General features: G+C 35.1%; 1 protein-coding gene and 1 long non-coding RNA gene across 3 annotated transcripts; both read left to right on the forward strand.

Moving 5' to 3' along the window:
- Positions 1-4209: 4209 nt before the first annotated feature.
- LOC136823027 (uncharacterized) lies at positions 4210-23056 on the forward strand. Its single transcript, XM_067079327.1, has 4 exons — positions 4210-4882; positions 5391-5481; positions 21052-21171; positions 21912-23056. The coding sequence occupies exons 1-4, from the start codon at positions 4502-4504 to the stop codon at positions 22436-22438; spliced, it is 1119 nt and encodes a 372-aa protein (XP_066935428.1). The 5' UTR covers positions 4210-4501; the 3' UTR covers positions 22439-23056.
- On the forward strand, positions 5935-19637 carry LOC136823030 (uncharacterized). 2 transcript variants are annotated; one of them, XR_010848988.1, is made up of 4 exons: positions 5935-6143; positions 18205-18403; positions 18824-18936; positions 19211-19637. It is a non-coding gene; the product is annotated as an uncharacterized lncRNA (long non-coding RNA). The 2 variants fall into 2 exon arrangements; XR_010848987.1 differs by lacking the exon at positions 5935-6143 and having other exon boundaries at positions 17987-18403.
- Positions 23057-24727: the final 1671 nt, after the last annotated feature.

Consider the following 24727-nt stretch of genomic DNA (forward strand, 5'->3'; position numbering starts at 1 on the left):
TTTTTGTTTTTGTGAACAGTCACTCGTTAGCCTAGGCTCGATGGCTCCCGGTCAATCTCTCGTTATTGTTCGCACAGATACGTGGTTGATCTTATATCACCCACACTCAGTAGGGCACCATTTGAAACTATGACACACTGTGCGAACTCACTGAGATTGACCGAGGCCGCTTCGAAGGGACGCCTCAGGCCTCACCTGACGGAAACTTACAGCTTGACTGCTCACATTATCGCCTAATATCTAGGTTAGCTATACGTCAAAACAGTTTTGCGCGAAAAATGGCTTGTGGTTTTCTCAAAGGACATGCGCAGAAAATGGTACAAAAAGTCTAGTTTTTCAACCCAAGGTATCAAATTTACAAAAATATGTATTTTCACATCGATTTTTGACCTTTTTTTCAATTCCAAAACTGTTTGGAAATTAAAAATGTCCCACCCAAAAAGTCATGTTTTCCAACCAGCCTTGGAAAATTGTCATTTCTTTATTGTTTTTTTTTTCACTTGATTTTTCAAGGGCATTGGTTTATTCTACAAAACCTATGGGTAATTTACGTTTTCCAAATCAGCTTAAGGTAATCGCTCAAATTTCCAACCTTCAATTATAAAACCAAAATTTCCAACCCAAAAATATTGAATTTCCAACCTTGGAAATCGAAAAATTTTTCCTGTGCCATTTAAGGCATTTCCTGAGGCCCCCATTGGTAACTCCGATCGCGATCTTTGTCCTCAATCACAATCACGCAAATCAGCAAAAAAATTGGATAACCACGCACCCCTTTGAAGGGGGGGGTTTCAGGGGGTACCCGATTCCGCAATACACGGGTTTCGAATTGAATTTTTGCTTAGCTTTAGCTTTGATCCCATGTAAATTTGCACGAAAAATATCAAGTAAACAGAACGAAAATTGGCCATGTATCAAGCAATTTTAGCTCATTTTTCCATTTTGACAGACTTTATGGGTCATTATGAAAACAAAAAACATTAAAATAAAAAGTCAATCGTTTAATCATATTTCTTTTATTGAATTTAAAATAGAAAAACATCTTTTGAATGAACACCTGGCTTTCAAAAGAGAAGAAAGGAAATCTATCAACCTTTTATAAGGCATTTCCCCCTTATCGCTCCTTTTATTTACTTGATTTTTTCTCTCGCGCCAGATTTAATTCGAAACCCGTGTATTCCGCCAATTTTTTCTCCAATTTCCGTCAAACCGTCTTAAATTGAACCAAAATTCCGTCACCGAAAATTCCTTTGAAATTCAATATTTTTATCGAAAATTCCGCAAATTTTGAATATCTTGTACCGATTCCGAAATTCCGCAAATTTTTTTGCTAAATTCCGTTTTTCCGCAGTAAAATTGTCTAATTTTCCGTCTCCGTCAGAGAACCCAATTTCCGTAATTCCGTCTAAATTTTCGCCAAATTCCGCCACTCCGTCCGAAAAAAGGGCCGATTCCGCTCCTCCGCCAACCATGAACCCCCCCCCTTTGAAAAAGTCCAAATCATGTATCACGGCTCAAAAAATTTTTCAAATCACTTCCCCTGATCACGCATTCACGAAAATAAAATTTCCAGATCACGTAATCACGCTACAAAAAAGTCACGCACAAACCGCTTGGAGGGGGGCCTCATTTACTTGCATAGCATTTATTTTCTGCGCCGCGGAATTTCTATCCCCATTAGGATTTCAATAGGAATTTTTATCCCACTGAGGAAAAAAGTTCCACCGGGGCTGTGAGACAGGGGTGTTTAAACTAGATACTCTTTTATCTTCAGTCAGAGTAAAAAAATTAAGAAACTATACATACAAACCCTACAAAGGTGATACAAAATCTGTTGTTTTAAAATTAAATGTTTTCATCTTTTAAAAATTCCAGTTATAGGAATTAATGTTTCTCTCCAATAAGGATATATTTCAGGAGATATTTTCTAGTTAACAATGCCTTATAAAGCTTACTCCATAACTCGAAATTTCCTTAGCTCGAACAACATTGTGTCCCCTTTGCGTGTTCGAGTTATGGTGACTCCACTGTTGTTGATGGTACATGAGGGTCTCTTTAACTCAAACCTCTATAACTCGAATGTCTCCTTGACTTGGACAAGTTCTAAGGTCCTTTCAATTGACAATGCCTTATAAACCTTACTCCATAACTCGGAATTTCCTTAACTCGAGCATATTTGTGTTTTCCCGTGTGTGTGTTTGGAGACTCCACTGTATAATATTTAACAAGATAGAAACTAAGGGTTTAATGTGAACTCGATGAATAGAAAACAAATTAACATGTTATTCTAGCCATAACTATGGTGTTTGTTTACTTACACCCTATAAGGTCTAACTATCTGACAGACTTATACCTATCAACCTTATATCCACAAGGATATTTAGCTTGTTAGGCGTACAAACTTTCGCGAGCAGAAACTTTCGCGATTTTCGCGAGTTTTGGCCCTTTTCGCGAAAGTAAATGTCTTTAAAAATTCTAGGAAGGGCCATTCGCGAAAGTTTATGCTTGCGAAAAATTCTTGAAAAAATATAAAATCTGTAAAACTTCAAACGTTGAATAAAATATAACTTTTATGGCACTTTTTAGCCTGCTAAAAGACTAATAAGCCAAAGGACAAATGTTTCAAGCCAATACCAGAAGTATTCGTCCCTCTAAGCCATTTTTTCATGTGAAAATACTCAATTTTACGTCTTGATTCGCGAAAGTTAATGCTCGCGAAAAATATTTTTCCGTTAAATTCGCGAAAGTAAATGTCGTGAATTTCGCGATTTTTCGTCCTCGCGAAAGTTTCTGGTCGCGAAAGTTTGTACGCCTAAAGTATACACCTTTTCGACCGTAGCCGCCAATTGCCGTGCGGGTCTTTTGTCCGTTTTACCACACTAAATCCGTCAAAATTTTGACTGAATCCCGGAATCCCAAAAATTGAAAAAATTAATAACACTGTCACACTGGTTTGTAGAGGTTAAAGTAGCTGAATACCGACAAAAATTAAGGCTGATCACCGTCACTGTATGATTTTAGAATACCGTTCTTCTGTCTCTTTTTTCGTCAAATCCCGTAATACCGTACTAAAAAAAGGGCCAATCCCGTCACACCGTAAAAGTACAAACCTCTCCCACTAAAGGTTTTTGCTAGACTAGATGGGCAGTAAATAGCATTTGTTTATTATATTACAAAGCCACTGCAATTTTTCGAAAAAGTTCTCTTAGACTTGCATTTACGGTGCGAATAAAATCTTGACCCAAAGGGACCTTTAGCATCTAGGACGGCAACTCTGAAAAAGTACGGCAAGATTGAGCAAAAAGAAAGCCCTAAGGGGATTGATATAAATAGTAGGTTATATTCTTTTCATATCAATTTTCTCATGAGAATAGTGAATTTTAATAAAGTAATTAATGTACGTTTTCAAATGTCAAGACGACTTGAAACGTCGCCTTTGGGACGAAGACGGCAAAGGAAGAGCACAATAGTTTTAAATAATATGAATCCCTAGAGAATTAAAACGTCATTTTTTACAAAATCTTGACTAAATTCAAAATTTGTCCATGTAATATTAAATCATAATAAAATCAGATAAAATTTGCCATTTGATTTAAAGATTTACTTCGCGTCCTTCCTCATTCAAGTCGCCGTCCTAGATGCTACAAGTCTCTTATGTAGGATGAATAGAACACAGACATTTGCAGTCACAAAGTATATTTGAACATTGTGATTCTGCTTTTAAGTTTAAAGATCTAATAGTTAGCCTCACGAAAAATGTATATCATGAAAATTATGTTTTATTGACTATATAAAAGCAGAAATCAATGTTTTGCCCCCTCCCACGCTACCCTCTCCCCCCGGAAGGAGGGTCACTAGACAAGGGTACAGGTATGTGCTACTCCCATTAAGGGTCGGAAAAATAGTAAATTCCAATTTTTTGCAACTAAAAATATCGAAATTTGGTCAAATTAGTCCCAATAAGGGTCCATGTAAAGACAAATTGTGATTCTATTCATATTCAAAAACCATATTCAAAAATTATGTCAAATCTGAAAAACTTTGAATGAACTATTTTTAAACAACAAAAAAATATTCATTTTATTTCAATACAGTTGGATTAATATGTTTCGATGCTAAAACAAAAATGTTTTTTGTGACATTATTCAGTAAGTAAAATTTATTTTGAACATGAAATAGTGCATGAATTTATTTTGACTTTGATACGATAGTGACATTTAGGGCAAAAAAAATGATCTTAAAAAGTTTTTAAACAATGAAAGATTTCACAGTAAAACATCGAAAGATTTGCCGTGATTTTTTTTTTTAATTTACACCATGATTTATTACGACTACAGATTTTTATTTAGTAAAAGTTATTTATTACTAGCATAAAGAATATTTTCAAAAATAATTTATAGATAAACCAAATCGAGAATTTCTGCCCAACTATATTCACTCAGGAGATTTGGGTAGCAGAGCAGCATATACATTTCTCTATAAACCAAATACAAGATCAAAAATGAAGTGGATACCAATTTTTTATTTATATATGATGCAAATATTACTTTGTAAAGCTGAGGACACAGCAATCCAATATCAACGGTATATACCTGGACAATCGACCGCGTCATCAAAAACTAAAGAAAGAATTAAAATCACATATACAAGAGTTATCCTGAAAAAAAATAAAATTCTTGATATTACACCGTACCAAAAAATCGTGGTTTCAAAATTATTGCTTTGTTATGATAAATGTTTTGAGTCTGATGGCCAATGTTTAAGTTTAAACATTAAGGATTTAGGACTTCATGGATTCGAATGTCAGTTGTTAAATACTGATAGTTTCTTGCGTCCTAATTCACTTATTTCCCAAACTGGCACTCAACACGTGATCATAAAGGTGAGATTTTATTTTATTTTATATAGCTTTTAGAATGAAAAAACAAGCCTTGCTTTCTGCTTAGCTTGTAGAAATTTCCGTAGTGCGAATGAAAGCAAGAGAAAATTCGTCCGTGCGTCGTCGTGATGTATCCATCGATACTTAACCTTACTAAAGGCCGGTATCCACTTTCGCGCGACATGAGCGAAAACTTTTAGACGTTTTTGTAAGGTCGGAGGAAAAATGAAGCAATTCCATTGGTCGAAATTGATGTAACGGATGAAAAAAGTAGAAATTCCTTTAGTCTCCCAATCACTCGATTTTTTATCACGGTGTCGAGGAAAAAGCCGTGGTCGTCTGTACAGGCAAAACTTCTTTCAACTTTTTTTTGTTCGCGCGAAACCTTTTTATGATGTAATGTTTTCTTCAGGCGAAAAAGGCTAAGAAAAAACTGTCGCCCATTTTGCGCGAAAGTGGAGACGGGCCTTAACACAACTAATGATTTTTTTTCCTCATTTCTTACTCACAGGATCTTTGTTCAATTCCAACACCGTGCGAGAATGGTACTCGATGTGTACCAAATTACACCAACAGGACACGTCAATGCATTTTTCATCCCAGTAAGTTTAGCTAACCGATCCCCGTGTATTCTAGGCTTTATTTACGATATTGATTGACGCCAGAGAATAATCTAGCGCTATCAGTAAGCATTAAAAAGCTGATAATACGCAAGGAAGGTGTTTGAGTTTCAGCATAATACTCTCGGGTACCTAATAAGTGTCCCCTGCTAATTAATTTTTCGAAAATTTTCCACCAAGGACATTCTTATTCCAAACCTCCCACATTCTTTCTTTGGGTGTAGTGTTTTTGAAAGTTCCCTCCTTTGCCTTAATTCTACTTATACACTCGCTTATTGGTCAGCCCAGGTGACCCTTCAAATCTGTTCCGCGATTTTTTTCCCGCTCGTCGTTAAGACTCCTCAGTTTAATTCCGATTTTCCCGATTTGACTTAGAAAATCCGAAACAAGAATGTGTATGCGCCGAGCTGCGCTATGATTATTATATCAGTCGTTATCTCCCTTATATTGCGCCACCTCTTCCGAAGCGTACTGTGAGCAATTTTATGAAATGTTAAAGCAGCTTCGCACTAGTAGCTGGCTAAGTGGTTTCATGACCCAATTGATCCTGATTACCCAAGATGCACCGCGACCCTGAAATAGCCTATGGAGAAGAAGCAAGAAGATTTCGATCAGTCTCAACTTTCTTTCATCATCTTCTTGAGGTGAGAGTACTTGATTTATTTCAAAGTTTATTATTGATTCCTTGTCAAAGTTATTTTCAAAAAAGATAGCAGCAAGTGTACACTGGTACATCTACCTCACTTGCAAGTTATCCAAAAGATAGCATTAAGCTTGTCTGTGATATATATCAGACAAGCAGCTACACCCTGAGGTTGCATGCGAGCTCCTTGCATCCTCTTACTTATCTTACTTAACCTACTGACTACTTGTCACACTTGTCAAACTTGAATAACCTGCAAAACCTACCAAACGTTCAAAACGTGCGAAACCTGCTAATTGTTCAAACTTGCAAAGTCCATCAAACACTTGCTTCCATTACTTCACACATCCTAATCTCAGCTTACATATCTCAGCATTTAAGCTTATAAATCTCAGCTTCTCAGCTTATACGTCTCAGCGTCAGATCTACTTAGCCTTATTAACTTATACTCCCTGCAAAACAAAACTCTTATTTCTCCAGTCAAATTTGAAAAATATGTTGCATACGCAAACTTATCAAATTTCAAAAGCTGTTTTGGGCTCATTTAATCAAGCCAACGAGGAATTATTTGGCCAAACTGCTGGCACTCAATGTAGCGTTAACTGCCTGTATGCTATCTTTTGGTCTAATTTTCGACGTGTTAATCTTTGGAAGACTACCGACCTTGACAAAATCTTAATCGAAGGTGATAAGTTATACAAACAGCTTGATACAAACTCTCATCTTTCGGTTGATGAAATGCCGCGTTTCATTGAATCAAATGGTGTCATAACTAATTTCAATTTTTTGAATTTTGCAAACGGCGAAGCGAACCTGATTAATGATAGCAGGGGGGGGTCAGGATCCAGATACCAAACCCAGGGCCGGGGGGTGGTGTCAATTTTTTTTTTCAAATTTCAAAAAGTCAAGTTGGTATCGATACCAAAATGAGGGGGTGGGGTCCCCTTTTTTTGAAAATTAGGGAATCTTTAAGTTGGTATCGATACCAAAATGAGAGGTTGGGTCCCCCTTTTTTCAATTTTTGCTGAATTTGAAATTGGTATCTGACTTAAAATGTTGTATAATGTAAGTATAAAAACTTATTTAAATCGTTTACACTATACCCTGATTCCATATAAAAGCATTCTTCATTCTATAATTGAAATTAAATTCTTATTTAACTTTTGCTGCTCTCAATCCTTTCAATCAACCAAAATTCATTCAAAACTAGAGTTGAACAAACTGAATCAAGTCTTAGCAGATCTTAGATCTTTTTTAGTCGTGATAAAATTTTTCTGTACAAAACGTTCATCATACAGGGTATGTTACAAAGACTCAAGGCGTGCCTAATACAATGAGTTTTTTATTTAGTCTAGTTTATCAACTAGCCCGGGGGGGGGCAGTGGGTTTACCAACTGACGGTATGTGCGGCGAAAAAAATGGCTTTTAGAATCGCACCCTTACAGTGCAGAAAAAAATCGGTGAAATTCATACCCTTACAGTGCATTTTTTCAAATTTTAAACTCTTTTAGAGCAAAAAAATCAAGATTTTCGAGCCGAAATTTGCAATTTTTTCTAGATTTGCTGAAATTTCCACCTTTACAGTGCATTTCTGATATTTTGAAAAACATACCCTTAACCGCCGCACATACCCGTTGGTCAATTTGCCTGACTGCCCCCCCCCCCCAGGTCAACTAGTTTTATGAATTTGATACATTTTGCCAGTTTAGTTCAAGAAACTTAATTTACGTTGTGTTAGAATGAGAAAAACTTGTTTTCATTTTCAGGAGTCTAAAGTGTGGTACATAATATAAGTGATTGATAAGAGGAATGTTCTTTGAATAAAAACATCCACATATTTTGTTTAGCGTCCCTTGTATGCAGTATCCTATGCATATAACTTCTTGCATTTTTACTGATTGCCATTTTAGGGGGGGGGGTGGGTCCCCCTTTTTTAGAAAAATCGGGATTTCCAAGTTCGTATCGATACCAATTTAGGGGGTGGGTCCCCCCTTTTTCAGAAAATTGGAGTTTTCAAGTTGGTATTGATACCAATTTAGGGGGTGGTGGTGTCTACTACTTTCAAATCTCGAAAAGTCAGGTTTTTGGGCCCTGGGTTGGTATCCTGGACCCTGACCCCCCCCTGATGATAGTGCTTTCCTTCAAATCCCTCTGAGTGAGTCCGAAAGTCTAGAATTCAACGCCTTAATGATCATTAACGGTTTTACTATCGCAATTATGAGTCGGCATCAGGGTTACTTTATCTTTGACTCGCATAGTCGAAATGAACTTGGATTACTTGATCCCTCAAATGGAAAATCGTGTCTTTTAAAGTTTGATAACGTTTTTGAACTTGAGAAATATATCCAATTTTTTTATTTACGACAAATGGAAAAAGAGAGTACTTACTTTGAAATTCAATTTATTGAAGTGGATGAACTAAAAGAAGAGCTTAAAGAAATTCTACAAAGCGACATTTCAGTATTCATGAAAAGTTATTCAAATAAGAAGCGTAAAAGTGATGCCAGTGATGGAAACAATTCTAAGCGTCAAAAAATTAATCAAAAGTATTACAAAAAAAACAAAGAAACAGTGATTGAAAACAGAAAAACTTATCGTTCCCAAAACAAAGAAAAATTAAATGAACAAAAAAAAGATTATCGTTCCCAAAACAAAGAAAAATTAAACAAACAAAAAAAAGATTATCGCTCCCGAAACAAAGACAAAATAAATGAAAAAGATAGAATCTATTATCAAAATAACAAAGATCGTGTAAGTGCAACGAAAAAATCACGCTATGCAGGGGGGGTCTTGCAGTTACTCCTTGACACTATGTGGAGTAACTGCAATTTTGGACATTTTCTACAGACACCACCACCCTTGCAGTTATTCCATAGTGTACTAACTGATTTTACCCTCAAAATTGGTGTATACCACCCCCAAAAATGCCAAATTTGGCAATTTTTTCACTGAATTCCTCATTTTTGATACCATTTTGCTGAGTACGTCTTATTAACGACCGTTCAAGAGTTAAATATCTCAATCATTTTCCAAGTTTGTTAAAATATCTTTCATGCCTTGATTGAAGAAAAAATTTTGTGATTTTTTTTTACTTTTGAAAAAAATGTTTTGAATTTTTTTGCTTCCGGAATTTTCAAAAACCGTAAATTTTAAGTGAAAAATTGAAAAATGTGCTCACTTAGTACACCATATCCTACCAAAATCGACAATTTTGGGCTTAGGCACCACCCATGTTGCAGTTAGTCCACTGGTGGAGTAACTGTTTTCCCAAATTTTGGTTTATATACCACCACGGTAGTAATTGTCATAGTGTTTATATAATAACTGCATGACCCCCCCTGCGCTATGAGAAAAATAATGCGGCTGCAAACAAAAACCATAAAAATGAAAAAAATGATCTAGTATCAAAATTTTTAAAACTTATTTATGAAGGTCCTTTCTACATCTGTGTTTGCTGTAACAGATGCCTCTATAAAAAAACAGTTGTCAAATACTCGCCTGAAAAATATGATATCCCACAAGAACATTATTATTCTGAAGTTTTTTCATTTGACGGCCAACTATACATTTGTAGAACATGCCATAGTAAACTTAAAAAAAATGAGTTGCCGTGCCAATCTGTCAAAAATAAACTGAGCCTTGATGAATTACCTGCTGAATTCCGTACTCTTCGTAGACTTGAAAAAATTTTGATTTCTCGCAGAATATTATTCAAAAAAATTGCAATCATGCCAAAAGGTCAGTTCCCCAAACTCAAAGGTTCTATTTGTAATGTACCTATTGATGTTGAAGATATTGCTAATACTTTACCAAGAAGAGCAAATGCTAATGGACTAGTTATTGTTAAACTCAAAAGGAAATTGGAATATAAAGGACATGTCGTTTTTGAACCAATCAGACCTGATTTCATTCAGCGCGTACTGAATTATTTCAAAGAGAACAACCCTCTTTATCAAGACATAGAAATTAATGTTAGCAATATTTCAAATGAAGAGACCATTATACAAAATTCTGCAAATAATGAGGAAACAAACTCTAATGAAAGTGACCAATTGAGTGAAATTGCTTCCAATGACGATAGCACTGAACCTGATCATCAACAAAATAATGCTTCAGATTCTGAAGAGCTTGAGACAACTGACAACCCACTTGATGCTCATCGCTCAAATGCAAATGAAACTGCTCTAATGCCTCACACTCCTTCTGATGCAGAAGTAGATAATGAAATTTTGTCATTAGCGCCTGGTCAGGGTAAAAAACCAATTTCAGTCTTACATGATGAAAATTGTGAAATGCTTGCTCATCCTCATTTATTTCCTAAAGGTAAATTTGGTTACAAAGTTGAACGTGATGTTAAACTAAGTCCATCCAAATACTTCAACCAGCGTTTGTTGAACTACACACAAAAGTTTGCTTCAGACCCAGACTACATATTTTTTGCTAATTTTGTAACTCAGCAAGTGTCTTTGACCAATCAGATAAATGTCGCAATGAGAAAAGTTGCTGGCTCAAATTTAAATGCTGGTATGTTAAGTCAGAATTTCAAAGAAACAGTAAGGCAATTCATAGCAAATGATAAAGCTTTTGCCTTTATGAGTACTGTTAAAGGAACTCCAGCATATTGGAAAAAATTCCAGCAAGAAGTTTTAGCAATGGTTAAACAATTAGGACCACCAACATTCTTTCAGACATTGAGTTGTGCAGACCTTCGTTGGAACGAACTCATCTCCATAATTTACAAACTCAAGGGTCAAAACGTAACCGATGAATTTATCAAGAATCTTTCTTATAACGAAAGGTGTGATTTATTAAATAGTAACCCTGTACTTGTAGCAAGGCATTTTCAATACAGAGTAGAAGTATTTTTTAAAACGATTGTTTTGGACGGCCCACTCGGTAAAACAACTTTCTACGCTATTCGAGTAGAATTTCAAGTACGCGGAAGCCCTCACATTCATTCCTTTCTGTGGATTTTAAATGCACCAGTATTGACCAAGGAAACAAAAGATGAGTACATTATGTTCATTGATAAAATAATCAAGGTCTATTTACCATCCGTAGAAGAGGATCCCGAATTATTTAACCTTGTGAAGACATACCAACTACACCGCCATTCAAAAACTTGCCGTAAATATAAAAACACTCCCTGCAGGTTTTATTTTGGTAAATTTTTTTCTGAGAAAACAATAGTTTCTGAGCCCTTGCCACAAGAACTACCACATGAGGAAAGAGAAGCCATACTTGCTCTGCGAAAAGAAGTTTTGACAAAAGTAAGGACTTACATCAATGAGAACCTTAATCCTGATAAAAGAAACTTTTTCAACCCTGATGGAGAAAATTTTAATCCAGTTCCTACCATCAATGAAGTCCTAGCTGAATTAGACATTCCAAAGGAAGATTATGAATATGCTCTCTCTGTATCTGAAGATGACGATTTTCACATTTACTTAAAACGCAATACAAATGCATGCTTTGTCAATAACTACTTTACAGAAGGTCTTAAAGCTTGGCAAGCAAATCTGGATATTCAACCAGTATTTAATTATTACAAAGCTGCAACTTACATGTGTGCATATCTTTCTAAAACTGAAGATGAAATATCTCATGCTATGACCCAAGCTGTTAAAGATGCTTTTGAAAATGGCGGTGACAAATATGAACAAATGAAATCTGTTGCGCATGCCTATGTGTCAAAGCGAGAAGTGTCAGTGCAAGAAGCAGTGTATCTTAGTATGCCACAGCTATGGCTTCGTAAGCTGTATCCAGGTGTAACTTTTGCAAATACTAATGTCCCAGAAAAGAGATTTAGAATGTGCCTTAGTGAAGATGAAATTAATGAGTTGCCTGAAGATAGTACTTCAATTTTCAAAAGTAATATGCTTGACCGGTATTGTGATAGACCAAGAGAAAGAACTGGACCTAATAAACCTATTGCTGAAATGTGTTATGCAGAATTCTTGAGATTCTACAGTGTTGTCTATAAAGAATGTAGTGAAAATGATTGCCAGCCTAATGAATTGGAAGATGATTTGATAGAATCAAACCATCTCTCAAGCAACTACCCAAAGATTGTCAAACTTTGTTCAATGAAAGGTAAACTAAAATGCCGCAAAGTTCCACTTGTACTTCGACTTCATCAGCCTAACAGAAACAAGTACCCAGAAGATTACGCCCACCACCTACTCATGCTGTACTTACCTTTCTTTGATGAGAACGAATTATTGTCCCAAGAACACAATAATTATACTGCAAAGCTATTGGAACCAGGTGTCATTGAAAGGATTGAGAGAAACAGAGCTTTGATCCAACCTTATGCTGGTTTAGTAGATGATGCATTAGAAAGGTACAGAAATGATTTGATTCTCAATATGAATGATTTTGAACAGCAGGAGAATGATGAAACAAATGCAGAGCTTCAAAGTAGAGCAAACAATAATGAAGAATCGGATGATGAAAATAACAATGACACTACTCATGCCAGAGCTTCAATTCCAATGGAATCAATTTTGCTCCCAGATAATGAAGTACATGCTCGTATTAGATCTCTAAATCACCAACAAAGAGAAGTTTTTGATGTAGTTCACAAATGGGGAAGAGATTTCATTAAAAACCTTTCTTCAAAAGTGCCTAAATGTATTGAGCCATTTCATATTTTCTTAACTGGTGGCGGAGGCGTACTCACAACAATCTATCATTCTTTGTCAAAACTTCTTATGTACAGAGGAGGAGAACCCACAAAAGAAAGAATTTTAGTTCTTGCACCAACTGGCGTGGCAGCAATTAATGTCAATGGAACCACCATACACAGCGGTTTGATTATTCCTACTACAGATTTCTTTCCACTGAATGCATCATCAAAGCAAAATTTGCAAAAGAAACTTGCATGTGTGGAAGTTATTATGATTGATGAAATTTCCATGGTGTCTAGCCGCTTGTTTAGAAATATTGATGAAAGGTTACGCAAAATATTTGAAGTAGATAAACCTTTTGCTGGAAAGTCAGTTCTACTTTGTGGTGATTTATATCAACTGCCACCAATTTTTAAAGATTTTATCTACAAACCGGATTGCTCCACAGTACATGGTATAATTGGGTTTGAATTATGGCGTAAATTCCAAATCGCTGAATTGACAGAGATCATGAGACAGAGAGATGATATTGATTTTATTGACCTCTTGAATCAAATTCGTTTAGGCGAGCTAGACAAAGAAAAGGAAGAACTTTTAAAATCTAGATTTATTGCAAAAGACAGTCCAGATTATCCCTCTGATGTAACTCATATTTTTGCAGAAAATAAACCAGTTGATGCATATAACATAGAAAAACTCAATGAATTACCAACTGAAAAGCATTTGATTTTTGCACAAGATGAAGTTCCTAAGCATTTAACAAACCAAGATGTCAGATTTATTGAAACTGCAAAAGCAAGAGAAACAGGTGGTCTTGCCCGTGTATTAGAATTGAAATTAGGTGCCCGAATTTTAATTTGCAAGAATATTGACATTACTGATAGACTGGTTAACGGTCAAGTTGGAACAGTAATGAGATTTAAATACAACTCTGGTAATACCATATCAGGTGTCTATGTTAAACTTGATGATGTTCTAGCAGGCAAGAAAGGACCTAATTTAGATCATGTGTGTAGACAAAATGATTGGATATTGATTGAAAGGGCAGAAGCCACTTTTAACACAAGAAAGGAAAAGAAAAACAAAAACAAAAAGGAAAAACCTTTAATGGTTCGAAGAACTCAATTTCCTTTGGTCTTATCCTATGCATGCACAAGTCATAAAGTTCAAGGACTAACACTTCAATCAGCAGTAGTAAGTTTATCGCAAAGATATTTCAATGAAGGTCAAATGTATGTTAGTCTATCCAGAGTAACAAACATAAATGGATTGTTTTTGACAGGTGAATACGATAGAAAAGCTATCCGTGCGAACAACGAGGCAGGACTTGAATATGAGCGTTTACGAAAAGATAGACCTTTGCATAAAGTTGAAAGTTTTTCTTCTGCTTTGACTCCAGACAAACATGTTCAAATTTCACTCCTTAATGTTCGCTCTTTGAAGAAACATGCAATTGACATTGCAAAGTGTAAAACTCTTATGAGTAGTGACTTATTATGTCTTACTGAAACTCAATTGTCACCTTCAAGTGATACAAATGAAGTTGATCAAATACTTGGTGATTTCAATATTGAATACAACAACAATTCTGTTAATCGATTCCAAAACAATGCATGTTGTTTTAATTCTTCAATTCAAATTTTAGAATGTAATAGAGCGGCAGGTTACACTTGTATCGAATTTTCAAAAGAAACCTTCAGTAACCGACCTATCAAACTTTTAATGTTGTACAAACCACCTGCTTATTCAAGAAACAGTTTTCGTGAAGAATTGTTGGAACTTATAACATATGACGATATAGACATTGTTGTTGGAGATTTCAACATTGATGCATTAGATCCTGAAAACGCATTCCTGAGTGAAGTACTTTCTTCATATAAAATGATTGTGGATGAACCAACCCATCTAGCAGGTGGTCTTCTTGACCATGTTTATTTAAAGAATAGCTTTACAGATAAAAAAGAAGTCAAGTGTTTTGTAAAGGACATGTATTTTTCAGACCACGATGGAGTTTGTTTTATCATATCAAACAACACATAGTTATCAAACCTGTTTAACCTACTTAACCTACTTAGCCGATTTGACCTACTTGACCGACTTGAGAAAAAGTTTTTTACATGGGGGTATAGGGGAGGGTGGGATTGAAGGAGTTGCAAAACTCTAGAGCAATTAAAATAATTTTTGATAAACTGTAACATTCAATAAAACTTTGCTGTTGAGATCTGCAACTCCTTCTTACACAACCATGTGTATGTAAATATTTTATTCGTTGAAATGTAGAGAAAGCTCCAAGACAGCGCATTGGTTTACATAGACTTATTAAATTTATTTCAACGCTGAAATGTTACATGCGCATGGTTGTATTGCTTGGGGGCCTGATTCAATACAATATGGCTCGTGTGAGGATTTTGTTCTTTATGTCGTGTTTTTGGTGTTGATTTTTAGAAATAACTTTTCAGGTCACTCTATTAAATACATTAAAGGAAGAAATTTTGGCAGAATGAAAATTTGGCGGATTTGGCCAAAATCCCCACAATTAGTTCCCGCCAAATTTAATTTTTACAAATTAAATTCCTTTCAAATTTAAATTTTCTCAATGTTTCACTATTAGATCATAAAAGGGGTATTTTAAACATTTTCACCTTCAAAAATTTTCCTGTCCAGGCTGCATCATTTGAGGCGTGCGATAGCACGCGCACACCTCCACACACACCTAAAATGTCTGAGGAGTGCGATCAATCACACCCCATAAAGTAAGTTTCACAACTGAAAGTTGTGCATAGCACTCCTTATCACACGCCTAAATTACTAAAATTAAGATTTTAGGAGTGCGATTGACCACACGCCTGAAATTTTCAAATGATGCAGCCTGCCTGTCATCCGCCAAATTAAATTCCCATTAAAATTTCTTCCTTTAATGTAAACTGACTGAGCCTAACCAGTCAAGTATCGTTGTGTTTATCTTCCTGTGATGTGTTAGGAGTGTTGATCTTAGCCCAAAGACTCTGAATGTCTGTGATCAAAATTGAAATTAATATCATTAAAAAAGGACTTTCCTCACTAACCATACATTTTCTGCTTATTTTACATAGAAATTTGAATTACTTTTTATAGTTTTTTGTACCTTGCATTTTTAAAAATCAATTATTTAAAGCGTTTTATACAAATATTTGAATTATTTTTATACAAAAATTTGAATTATTTTTATACAAAAATTTGAATTATTTTTATACAAAAATTTGATTTATTTCTATACAGAATTTCGAATTTTATTGCCGACCCAAAAAAATATCAGCGTTTTGATTGGTCGAGAGCATCGAGATATTTGCGATATTTCATATTTCTTTAGTCTGGAAATATGACCGCGTTGACTTTGGGGGACTGGGTAAGCGGCGGGAGAAAAATCAAAACAAAACAGGACTTGGCTGGGAATCAAAGGGAAAAACGCAACAAAAATATGTTAAGATTAACTTTTACTTTGGAGTTCTTCCATAAAAGACACTAAAATCAAATCTGATGAACAAAAAATTAATTATAAAACTACTTGACACGACCCAAATATTTTCAACTTTTGGCAAATTTGTCCGTGTGATAACCAAACAGTTTTTTATCAATGCATACAAAAAAACTTGAGATTCTTCAATATTTGCCAATAAAATTTCTCATAACATAACAAGGAAAGTGTAATGTCTTGTATTAAACCAAATGACGAGTGATTTTTATAAAAGTTCTCTCCTAATTCTCGTTCTCCACAACAACATACGTCATTGACTTTTCAACTCAACAATCATTACAGTACATCTTTCTTCTAAAATTCGAAACATTTAGAGCTTGACGATAATCAAGAAAGCATCCAAATTGTTTTGCTGTTGAAAAAATGTTGTTCTTTAACCATTATTACAAGCATACATTTCCATCGTGGGACTTCCTTTCCTCTGCTATTCTTTCCCATGGCCATGTCATCGAAACAAAAACATAGAAAAAGACTGAATGTTATCAATCTGATTAATCCAATGATGAAGTGTTTCCTCTCTATCGAAACAATACTGTACGTCATCTGCATTTTGAATTATCAATCTAGAAACTTTCAAATACATTTCTGAAAAATCTGCAACTCTTCAAAACAAAACTTCTGGATCGAAAATGATCGAAAAATGTTTCTCTATTTTGTTTTTGTGTGAATATTTTCAGCGGGAAGATATCGAATGTTTTTGTTCGAATCTAACGTTCGAATTAGATTTTCGAATAAAAACATTCGAAAGTACACAGAAGCAGAAGAAGGCGGAAGTAATTTCCATTCCAACAGTATATGATATGACCATATTTAAAGACTTAGCTGCTATGCAAAAAAAATTGATGATGACATCACTCACTTTAGGGATGAATAACTTTTATTGGCTTGATTTTTACGGTATGAGATAATCCTTTTTTGGAATCTACATAAAATTTCCATTCCAACGGTATATGATATGACCATATTTAAAGACTTAGCTAATAGCCAAAAAAACTTGATGACGTCATCACTCACTTTAGGGATGAATAACTTTTATTGGCTTGATTTTTACGTTATGAGATAATCCTTTTTTGGAATCTACATAAAATTTCCGATCCAACGATATATGATATGACCATATTTACAGAATTGGCTGCTAGGCAGAAAAATTTGATGACGTCATCACTCACTTTAGGGATGAATAACTTTTATTGGCTTGATTTTTACGGTATGAGATAATCCTTTTTTGGAATCTACATACAATTTCCGATCCAACGATATATGATATGACCATATTTTCAGAGATGACCTCTAGGCCAAATTTTTTTAGCTGATGTCAGCAGAAAATCGCCTGAAAAAGGGGGAAAAAGGCAAATTTTTTTTGGGCTCCCGGACTGAAATCGTTTATTTAGGTCTAAAGTAGGCCTGTGCAAAATTTCATGCTTTTTGCAAAAAGTGCACAATCCCTTCAAAATCTTGCACCATTGGCTTACACTATTAAAACAAAAAGAGGACAATTTTTTTGAGTCGACAATAAATTAGTTATCACATGACTTCTCGTGCAATACTCAATATTTTACTCGTTCCGAGATTTTACCGATATTTTTCCTCGCCTAAAGGCTCGGAAAAATATTACGGAAAAATCTCGGAACTCGTAAAATATTTCTCGTATTGCACTCGAAGTCATGCGATAACTAGTACATATTTATTCCTCACATTCTATAAAATCATTTTTTGTAATTACTTTTTATCTTCATAGTTTATATTTTCTTTTTTGCATATAAATCTCTATTATAAATCAAAATTCTGCAAACTTTACTAAAAATGAACACTCAAATCTCTATAGTGACAAAAGAATAATGGACAAAATGTATATATGAATGAATTTGGTGTTGAAATGAAAATGTTGGTAATTCGTTGATTATTTATTGTTGTTTTAGTATCTGGTGTTACATGTTTATAGTATCGAAAAAGTCCATGGCTTTGCATCGTTCGAGCTTGGTATTACCATCGCCTTCCTGTTTTTGTTGTTGTTTGGTACAATGTACTCAATCATTTCACTCATCATGGATAGGTACTTTTAAACCATTGGTTCGTTTCTTCACACCTGAATACTGAAAGAGTTCATAAAAGTGATAGGTAAGCTAAAGGTCTCTTTTTGATCCATCAAAATTTGCTAACGCAGACACTTTAACGTGTGTTTCTAGGTATATCTTAGAAAGCAATATTTTTATAGTCCTTCTATTTTCATTTGAATAATGTCTTTTTACGAGGTTCGATTATTCGTCCAGCCATCTCTCAAAGAACGTTAAAAATCTATGATACTGTAGTCTTTTGTCTCAATGAAAGAATAAAAGGGATTTGTTAGCTAGTTAGCAAGCGTTCTGTTTCATTACTTTAACGTACAAAATATTTGATAAGAAGTATAGGACTATACCGTAAGCAATTAATCATGAATGATCTAAGTTTTAAAGAGTGAAGTGATTTTGTTCATGTTGTTATTATTTCAGATTATTTACCAGTGTATGGGACTTTAATATCTTCATTGTTTTGTTGCAGATATGCTATGCAGGGATCAATCAATAACCAAATATCACGATTCTTTATCAACGACGGAAATATTGCTTCCCATCCAATAGTTTGAATATCGACACTACTAAAATCGAAACAAGGTACTATAAACATTGAGTTTAGTGGCTTCACTTTTCCTTATCCGGGAAAGGTTAAAGATTTTGCTCTAGCCCTTCAGGCTTTAAAATCAATGAAGCCTCAATGTGACCTACATTAAAAGTTTGTATAGTGGTCAATTGATATTTTGATGAATAATATAATGTCAAAAAAGTGAATGTTTACTACAATGATTACTTTATACATGCTACCCTTTCAATAAAGTCAACTCTTGTTTTTAATTTGAAGAAAATATTTTAAAATATCTTTTTTTTACAGAAATTCAATAGGCGACCATGTATTTCAGTGTATTTGCAAAATTTTAACGCCACTATTATGCTGGTATAATTGAAAAAATTACACACGTTCACGTATCCTACTAAACACTATCACGTTTCACGATTAGATTGACCAATGTTTTTTCAAAGCTTATTCGTTATTGGACTATTATGATGCTGCAATGAATTTTTGGTTCAGTATACCTATCCTGTATCTAATTCAATGTCTTGTTATTGGAATTATTGCTGTTGGAATGACGTTGGTATTGGACAATAATTAAAGACTTTATTTCAACTAGAGAGTATTACATATTTTAAATGTATTGCAAAGAAGTAATTAATTGTACAATAGTAATATTGTTAATATTTATAGACAATTATATGATTATCTAAAACAACATTGTTAAAAATTTATGTTAAAAATGAAATTTTTATCAAACCTTGTTACTCATTTTTTTTATAAGAAACTCCATTTTTCGGGTCAGGCCTGGAGTCGCTAAGGGTTTTTCGAAATCCAGGCTCAAAGTTGCTTGTAAGGTTGCTTAAATTTTTTCAAGCACATTTTTGCATTTTTCGAAGATTTTCAAGTTTTGTCAAAGTTATTTTTTATTGCTGAGGAGAAAAGTTACTAATTTGGATTTGAGGCCTCAGGGTTGCTAAGCAAAGGTCCTTATTTTTTGGGCCATATTGAGGCCTGAGCCCTTAGCAACTCGGTTGCTTATAAAAAAATGTGTAATCGACCCTGACAAAATGTTGACGATTTTTGCACCCATTTTGTCTAAGCCACCTCCAAGAGTAGTTTATCGTTATCTTGTGATCACATCCTTTTTTCTACTCTCTCTTGATCCAGCTTATCCTTTGAACTATCTTATCCTTTAGGGCTGACCTTCCAGCGCAGCTGGTTTATTCGAACTTGTATTATTCAAATCTTTCTATAGATCGGACTGATCAAGGAGAAACCCATTAAAATAGACCTTTTCATAAATTACGTCATGAACATCACTTGCCTCGTTTTGAAATTATTGCCCTGGTGATTAATTCCCAGCGGATTTTATTAAAACTACTTCTATTCGATCTTCAAGGGGAATTGGATTTTCATCGAACAAGGGAGCTTATCGAATAAGGGAGCGTCGTTTATGAGAGTTTCTTGTTGACGGGGACTTTAAATTTCATCGAATAAGGGAGCCTATCGAATAGTAGAACGTCGAATTAGAGAGCGTCAACTGTACTTTCTAATCATAAAAGAATCATTTAATGTCTCAAGGGACATAATCACCATGGTAATTGTTTGAGTACGAGGCAAGTGTTGTTCGTGACGTAATTTATGAAAAGGCCTATACTTTCTATTATTTGAATCTCTCTGTAATTTGAACGAAAAAGATTCCCTGTTCGAGTTCGAATTAGCGAGAGTAAACATATGGTTGATGCTCTCTAATTCGATTTTCAAAGCCACTTACATTACACCAATTTTCAATTACACTGCCGAGCATAAGAAAATTTTTCACAGGCGTTTCCCAGTGTCTCTCGTGAGCGCTCTCAAAATCATAAAAAAGCGAACTAAGAGGCTGAGTTCGAATTTTCAAAGTGGAATTACCAATAATTAATGAGATATTTGAAAATGACCTGCACTTCAGATTTCAATTGATCCCAATATACGCTTTTTTATAAGAATAAACTATATAAGAACATAAAGCTTGAATGGCCAAAATATTAAGAAAAGGTTAAGAACATTTCAAGGCTTTGTGGACTCAAAAACACCCTACTTCTTAGACATTTTTAGGCTTAAAACTTTGAAAATTTTGGATGTTCCTATAAAAAAACGTGTATTTTTCTTCTTTTAAGCTTCTTGCAAATATTGGGAAGACTATGAACCGGGTATGCAATCGGGATACCGTGAAGTTTACAGAAATTCAGATCCTTCGGCAATTAAGATTACAGTTTATTGTGATGTGTCTAACGGAGGTAAGTCTGCGTCCGCAGTGTGAGGTAGCCCGAAGGCTCCTCTTTCGATAGCTATCTATCTGAAGGTAGAGGAGGGCGCCACTCTTTCTCCCTGGATTTTTCAACTTACCCTTGATCCTTCTCTTAATTGCTGAGCATCAAGCAGAGAGGCATCAAGTACCATTTTGGGAATCTTTGGTATGACCCGGCTGGGGGTTGAACCCACAACCTTGCACACCGTGGGCGGATGCTCTACCACTGCACTACGGTCTAGATTCCAGTACCAAAAAGGGCCCAAATGATGACGTCATCACCAAAATTGACAAAATCTAATTAGGTTAATTTCAAGGCATTATTGTCAAGGTGTCACATGCCAAATTTGAAAGGAAACGGACGAGCCAATCACGAGATATAGGTGCCTGAAAAAAATCTAGAAATGACGTCATGGCTAGAAGCGAATCTCCTTGGTAAGATTTGAAGCCTACCAAACTCTACCAAAGTTGTGCGGCCTAGCGCAGCCCGCCTGGTTTTTACACAAATGACAGATTGAAACTAAAATTTACCGCTAAACTTCGAAAAAAATATCACTCGAAAACAAAAGAATTGCTAAATTCAATCCGTCGTCAAAAATACGGCGCATAATTTAAGGCTTCACTTTTTCTTGGCTGAGAAAGGTTAGAGATTCGATTCTAGCCCATCGGACTTATACTTCATTGACTTGTGCTAATTAAGAAAACAACATTATTTTATTTCATATGCAGGTGGCTGGTTGATGATCACTAATGTCACTATTACTGCTAATAACCTCGTTGGAAATGTTAATTTGGGTGGATCTATCAACGAAATGACACAAGAAATAATGCAATCTGGTTACTGGACACTGGACGGAAGACATTTAACATATTTCAACAGGGATATGTTTAAAATAACACAAATCAGGTATTATTGCTCCAAGCCAATTGTTGGTCGAGTTGTTCATGTAATCTCCAATGCTACCAGTATCTGTGGACAAAATTTTGTTGGAATCGTGATAGGCTCGCAAGATAGGAGCGAAGCTTGCATTGGAAATGCTCTCACAAGATTGGAAGATGATACAAGCCTCGTTCTGAGTAATCCATCTAATACTAAATTATTCGTTGGAAATGCAGTGAATAAAAATAGGTATTACTGGGTACCATTTTGGGTACCGGGCCTACATCATTTTTCATTTGGAGGTAACCGTTATCACTGTGATGATAATATGCATGTAAATGATTTTGTCGGCCAATGGGAAATATACATTCGATAATAAGATCAAATAGGTATTACTGGATACCATTTGGGTACTGGGCCTACATCATTTTTCATTTGGAGGTAACCGTTATCATTGTGATGATAATATGCATGTAAATGATTTTGCCGGTCAATGGGAAATATACATTCGATAATCTTCGGAATCCTGAAACTGTTGATGTTTCACATGAATTGACCCCTTCCAATAGATCAGGAGTGATCACGACACAATTTTGACAAATAATAGCTCTCGATTTGTATGTTAGACATAACTGGATTTGATAGACGGGGAACTTTGAACAAATGTAGTGTACGAAGCTACCCGTCTATCAAATAAGACCAAATCATCAAAATCACAATACATTTTTCTTTTGCTTTATAAACATTGCACTTATAAGCATATGTAAGTTTAGACGATGCTATCGTCCGTATAATATATTATTATAATATTATGATATAACATAGTTGTATATTATAAAACGTAATATGTTGCGCGGCGGAAAATAGAGCCCCTCCGATTATTTTTCGCCCACGCGGACAAAATTTCCGTCCGACTGCTAATTTGCGTGTTTCAGATTATTCTTTATTTTTCGAATTCGTCGTAGACTATAGCATAGTCTAATGTAAGCTCAGATATGGCCAAAATCTAAATGGTTTAAGAATGTGCTAAGCACCCCAGCTGGCGCGTAACGTTGTTTTAACGTTTGTTTAACGTTCAAAACGTCCATACAATGTTAAATGAACGTTGAAACAACGTTGTGTACCAGCTGGGATTCCCCCGAGTCTACAAAAATTATATTTTCGGGATTTTGGCTCGGATTTAACAGATTTTGCTTGTAATATAAGCATCCTTATAAGTATTTTTCAGCATTGTCAAACCCTCGACTTAAGCATCTCTAAAAAAAAGCAAACATGTACCGTACTACCTTATCGGGGAAAAAAATGTCGGAGGAAAGTGACGAAAATTTTGAGGGGTGACGAAATATTTCCCCGACATGTTATCATCCGACCAAAACTTGTACCCGATTTTTTTGTCCCCGACCAAAACATTTACCCAAAATCTTATACCGCAACTAAAATTCGAAATTTTTTGAAATTTTTGTCGGGGAAAAGTGACGAATTTGAAATTTTGGTCGGGGGAAAGTGCCTGTAGGTGACGAAATTTTTCCCCAACGAAAAAAAAACCCGACTGAATAAAACTCCGACATTTTTTCCCCGATAAGGTATTATGATGCATTTGATCAAGCTTGTAATCTACTTGGTGACGAGAGATCAATCAGATAACCAAACACTCAGCTGTGAGATCCCAGCTGGCACATAACGTTGTTTCAACGTTTATCTAACGTTACATAGACGTTGTGAACGTTAAATAAACGTTAAAAAGACTGTGTGCTAGCTAAGATACCAAAGGAAGGTAGATAGTAGTAGAGACAGATACTGGTGACTCTTTCTGTGGTTGTACAGGGTGTCCCTAATTAAAGTATCGAGTCGAAACACAACTATGAGTAGAAAGTTTTATGTGTGTGTTCACAAAATTGTATTTTAAGCTCTCCCTCTTTTTTCTTTGTCATTACAATTAATTTATACGTTGTAACTACCTTTTGTAATAAGCCTGTGTGATGGAGAACGTTCTTATATTTTAGCGATAACACACACAAACTTTTCTACTCAATCGCATGTTCAAACTCGATACTTTAATTAGGGACACCCTGTATAAGTTGGATAAACTCTGTTGATAATACATAACACTTTATTCTGCATTGCTCTTGGCGATATCAGGCCCGGCGGAGGCGGGGAAACTTAAGCCTTCCTACTTTTTAGCAAATGAGATGTTTTTCTTACATTCCTAGCAAATCTCATTTTGAGCCTTCAGATATAGGAATGTTCGGAAAAAATAAAAAAAACACAAATGCTAGACTTTCTTGAAAAGGAAGTCAAGTTGCAACAACAACGAAAAAATCTTCAATCGAAATCAAAAAGAAAAAGACCAAACCAAAACAGCCAATCAGACGTAGATGTGATCATCAGACATACCTAATTTTCGCAGGAACTAATTTTCGCAAAACAAATTTTTGCGCGAAATAGTTTTAGCGTTTTTTCACGAAAATTAGTTCTGCCAAATGCAATTTCTAACAAAAAAATCTCAAAACCTCTAGGAATATGAAAGAACTTCGGCAAGAAGTGAGTGTCCACAAAAACTAGCTCCTCAAAATGCGCCAGTTTAGTATCCTCGCACTGCGATAATATGTCCCGCGAAAATATGTTCCCGGAAAGATAAGTTCCCTTTAAAGTACTCAAATCCACA

The sequence above is a fragment of the Clytia hemisphaerica genome, unplaced genomic scaffold (assembly GCF_902728285.1).
Source record: "Clytia hemisphaerica strain Z4C2 unplaced genomic scaffold, Clytia hemisphaerica genome assembly, whole genome shotgun sequence".
NCBI lineage: Eukaryota > Metazoa > Cnidaria > Hydrozoa > Leptothecata > Clytiidae > Clytia > Clytia hemisphaerica.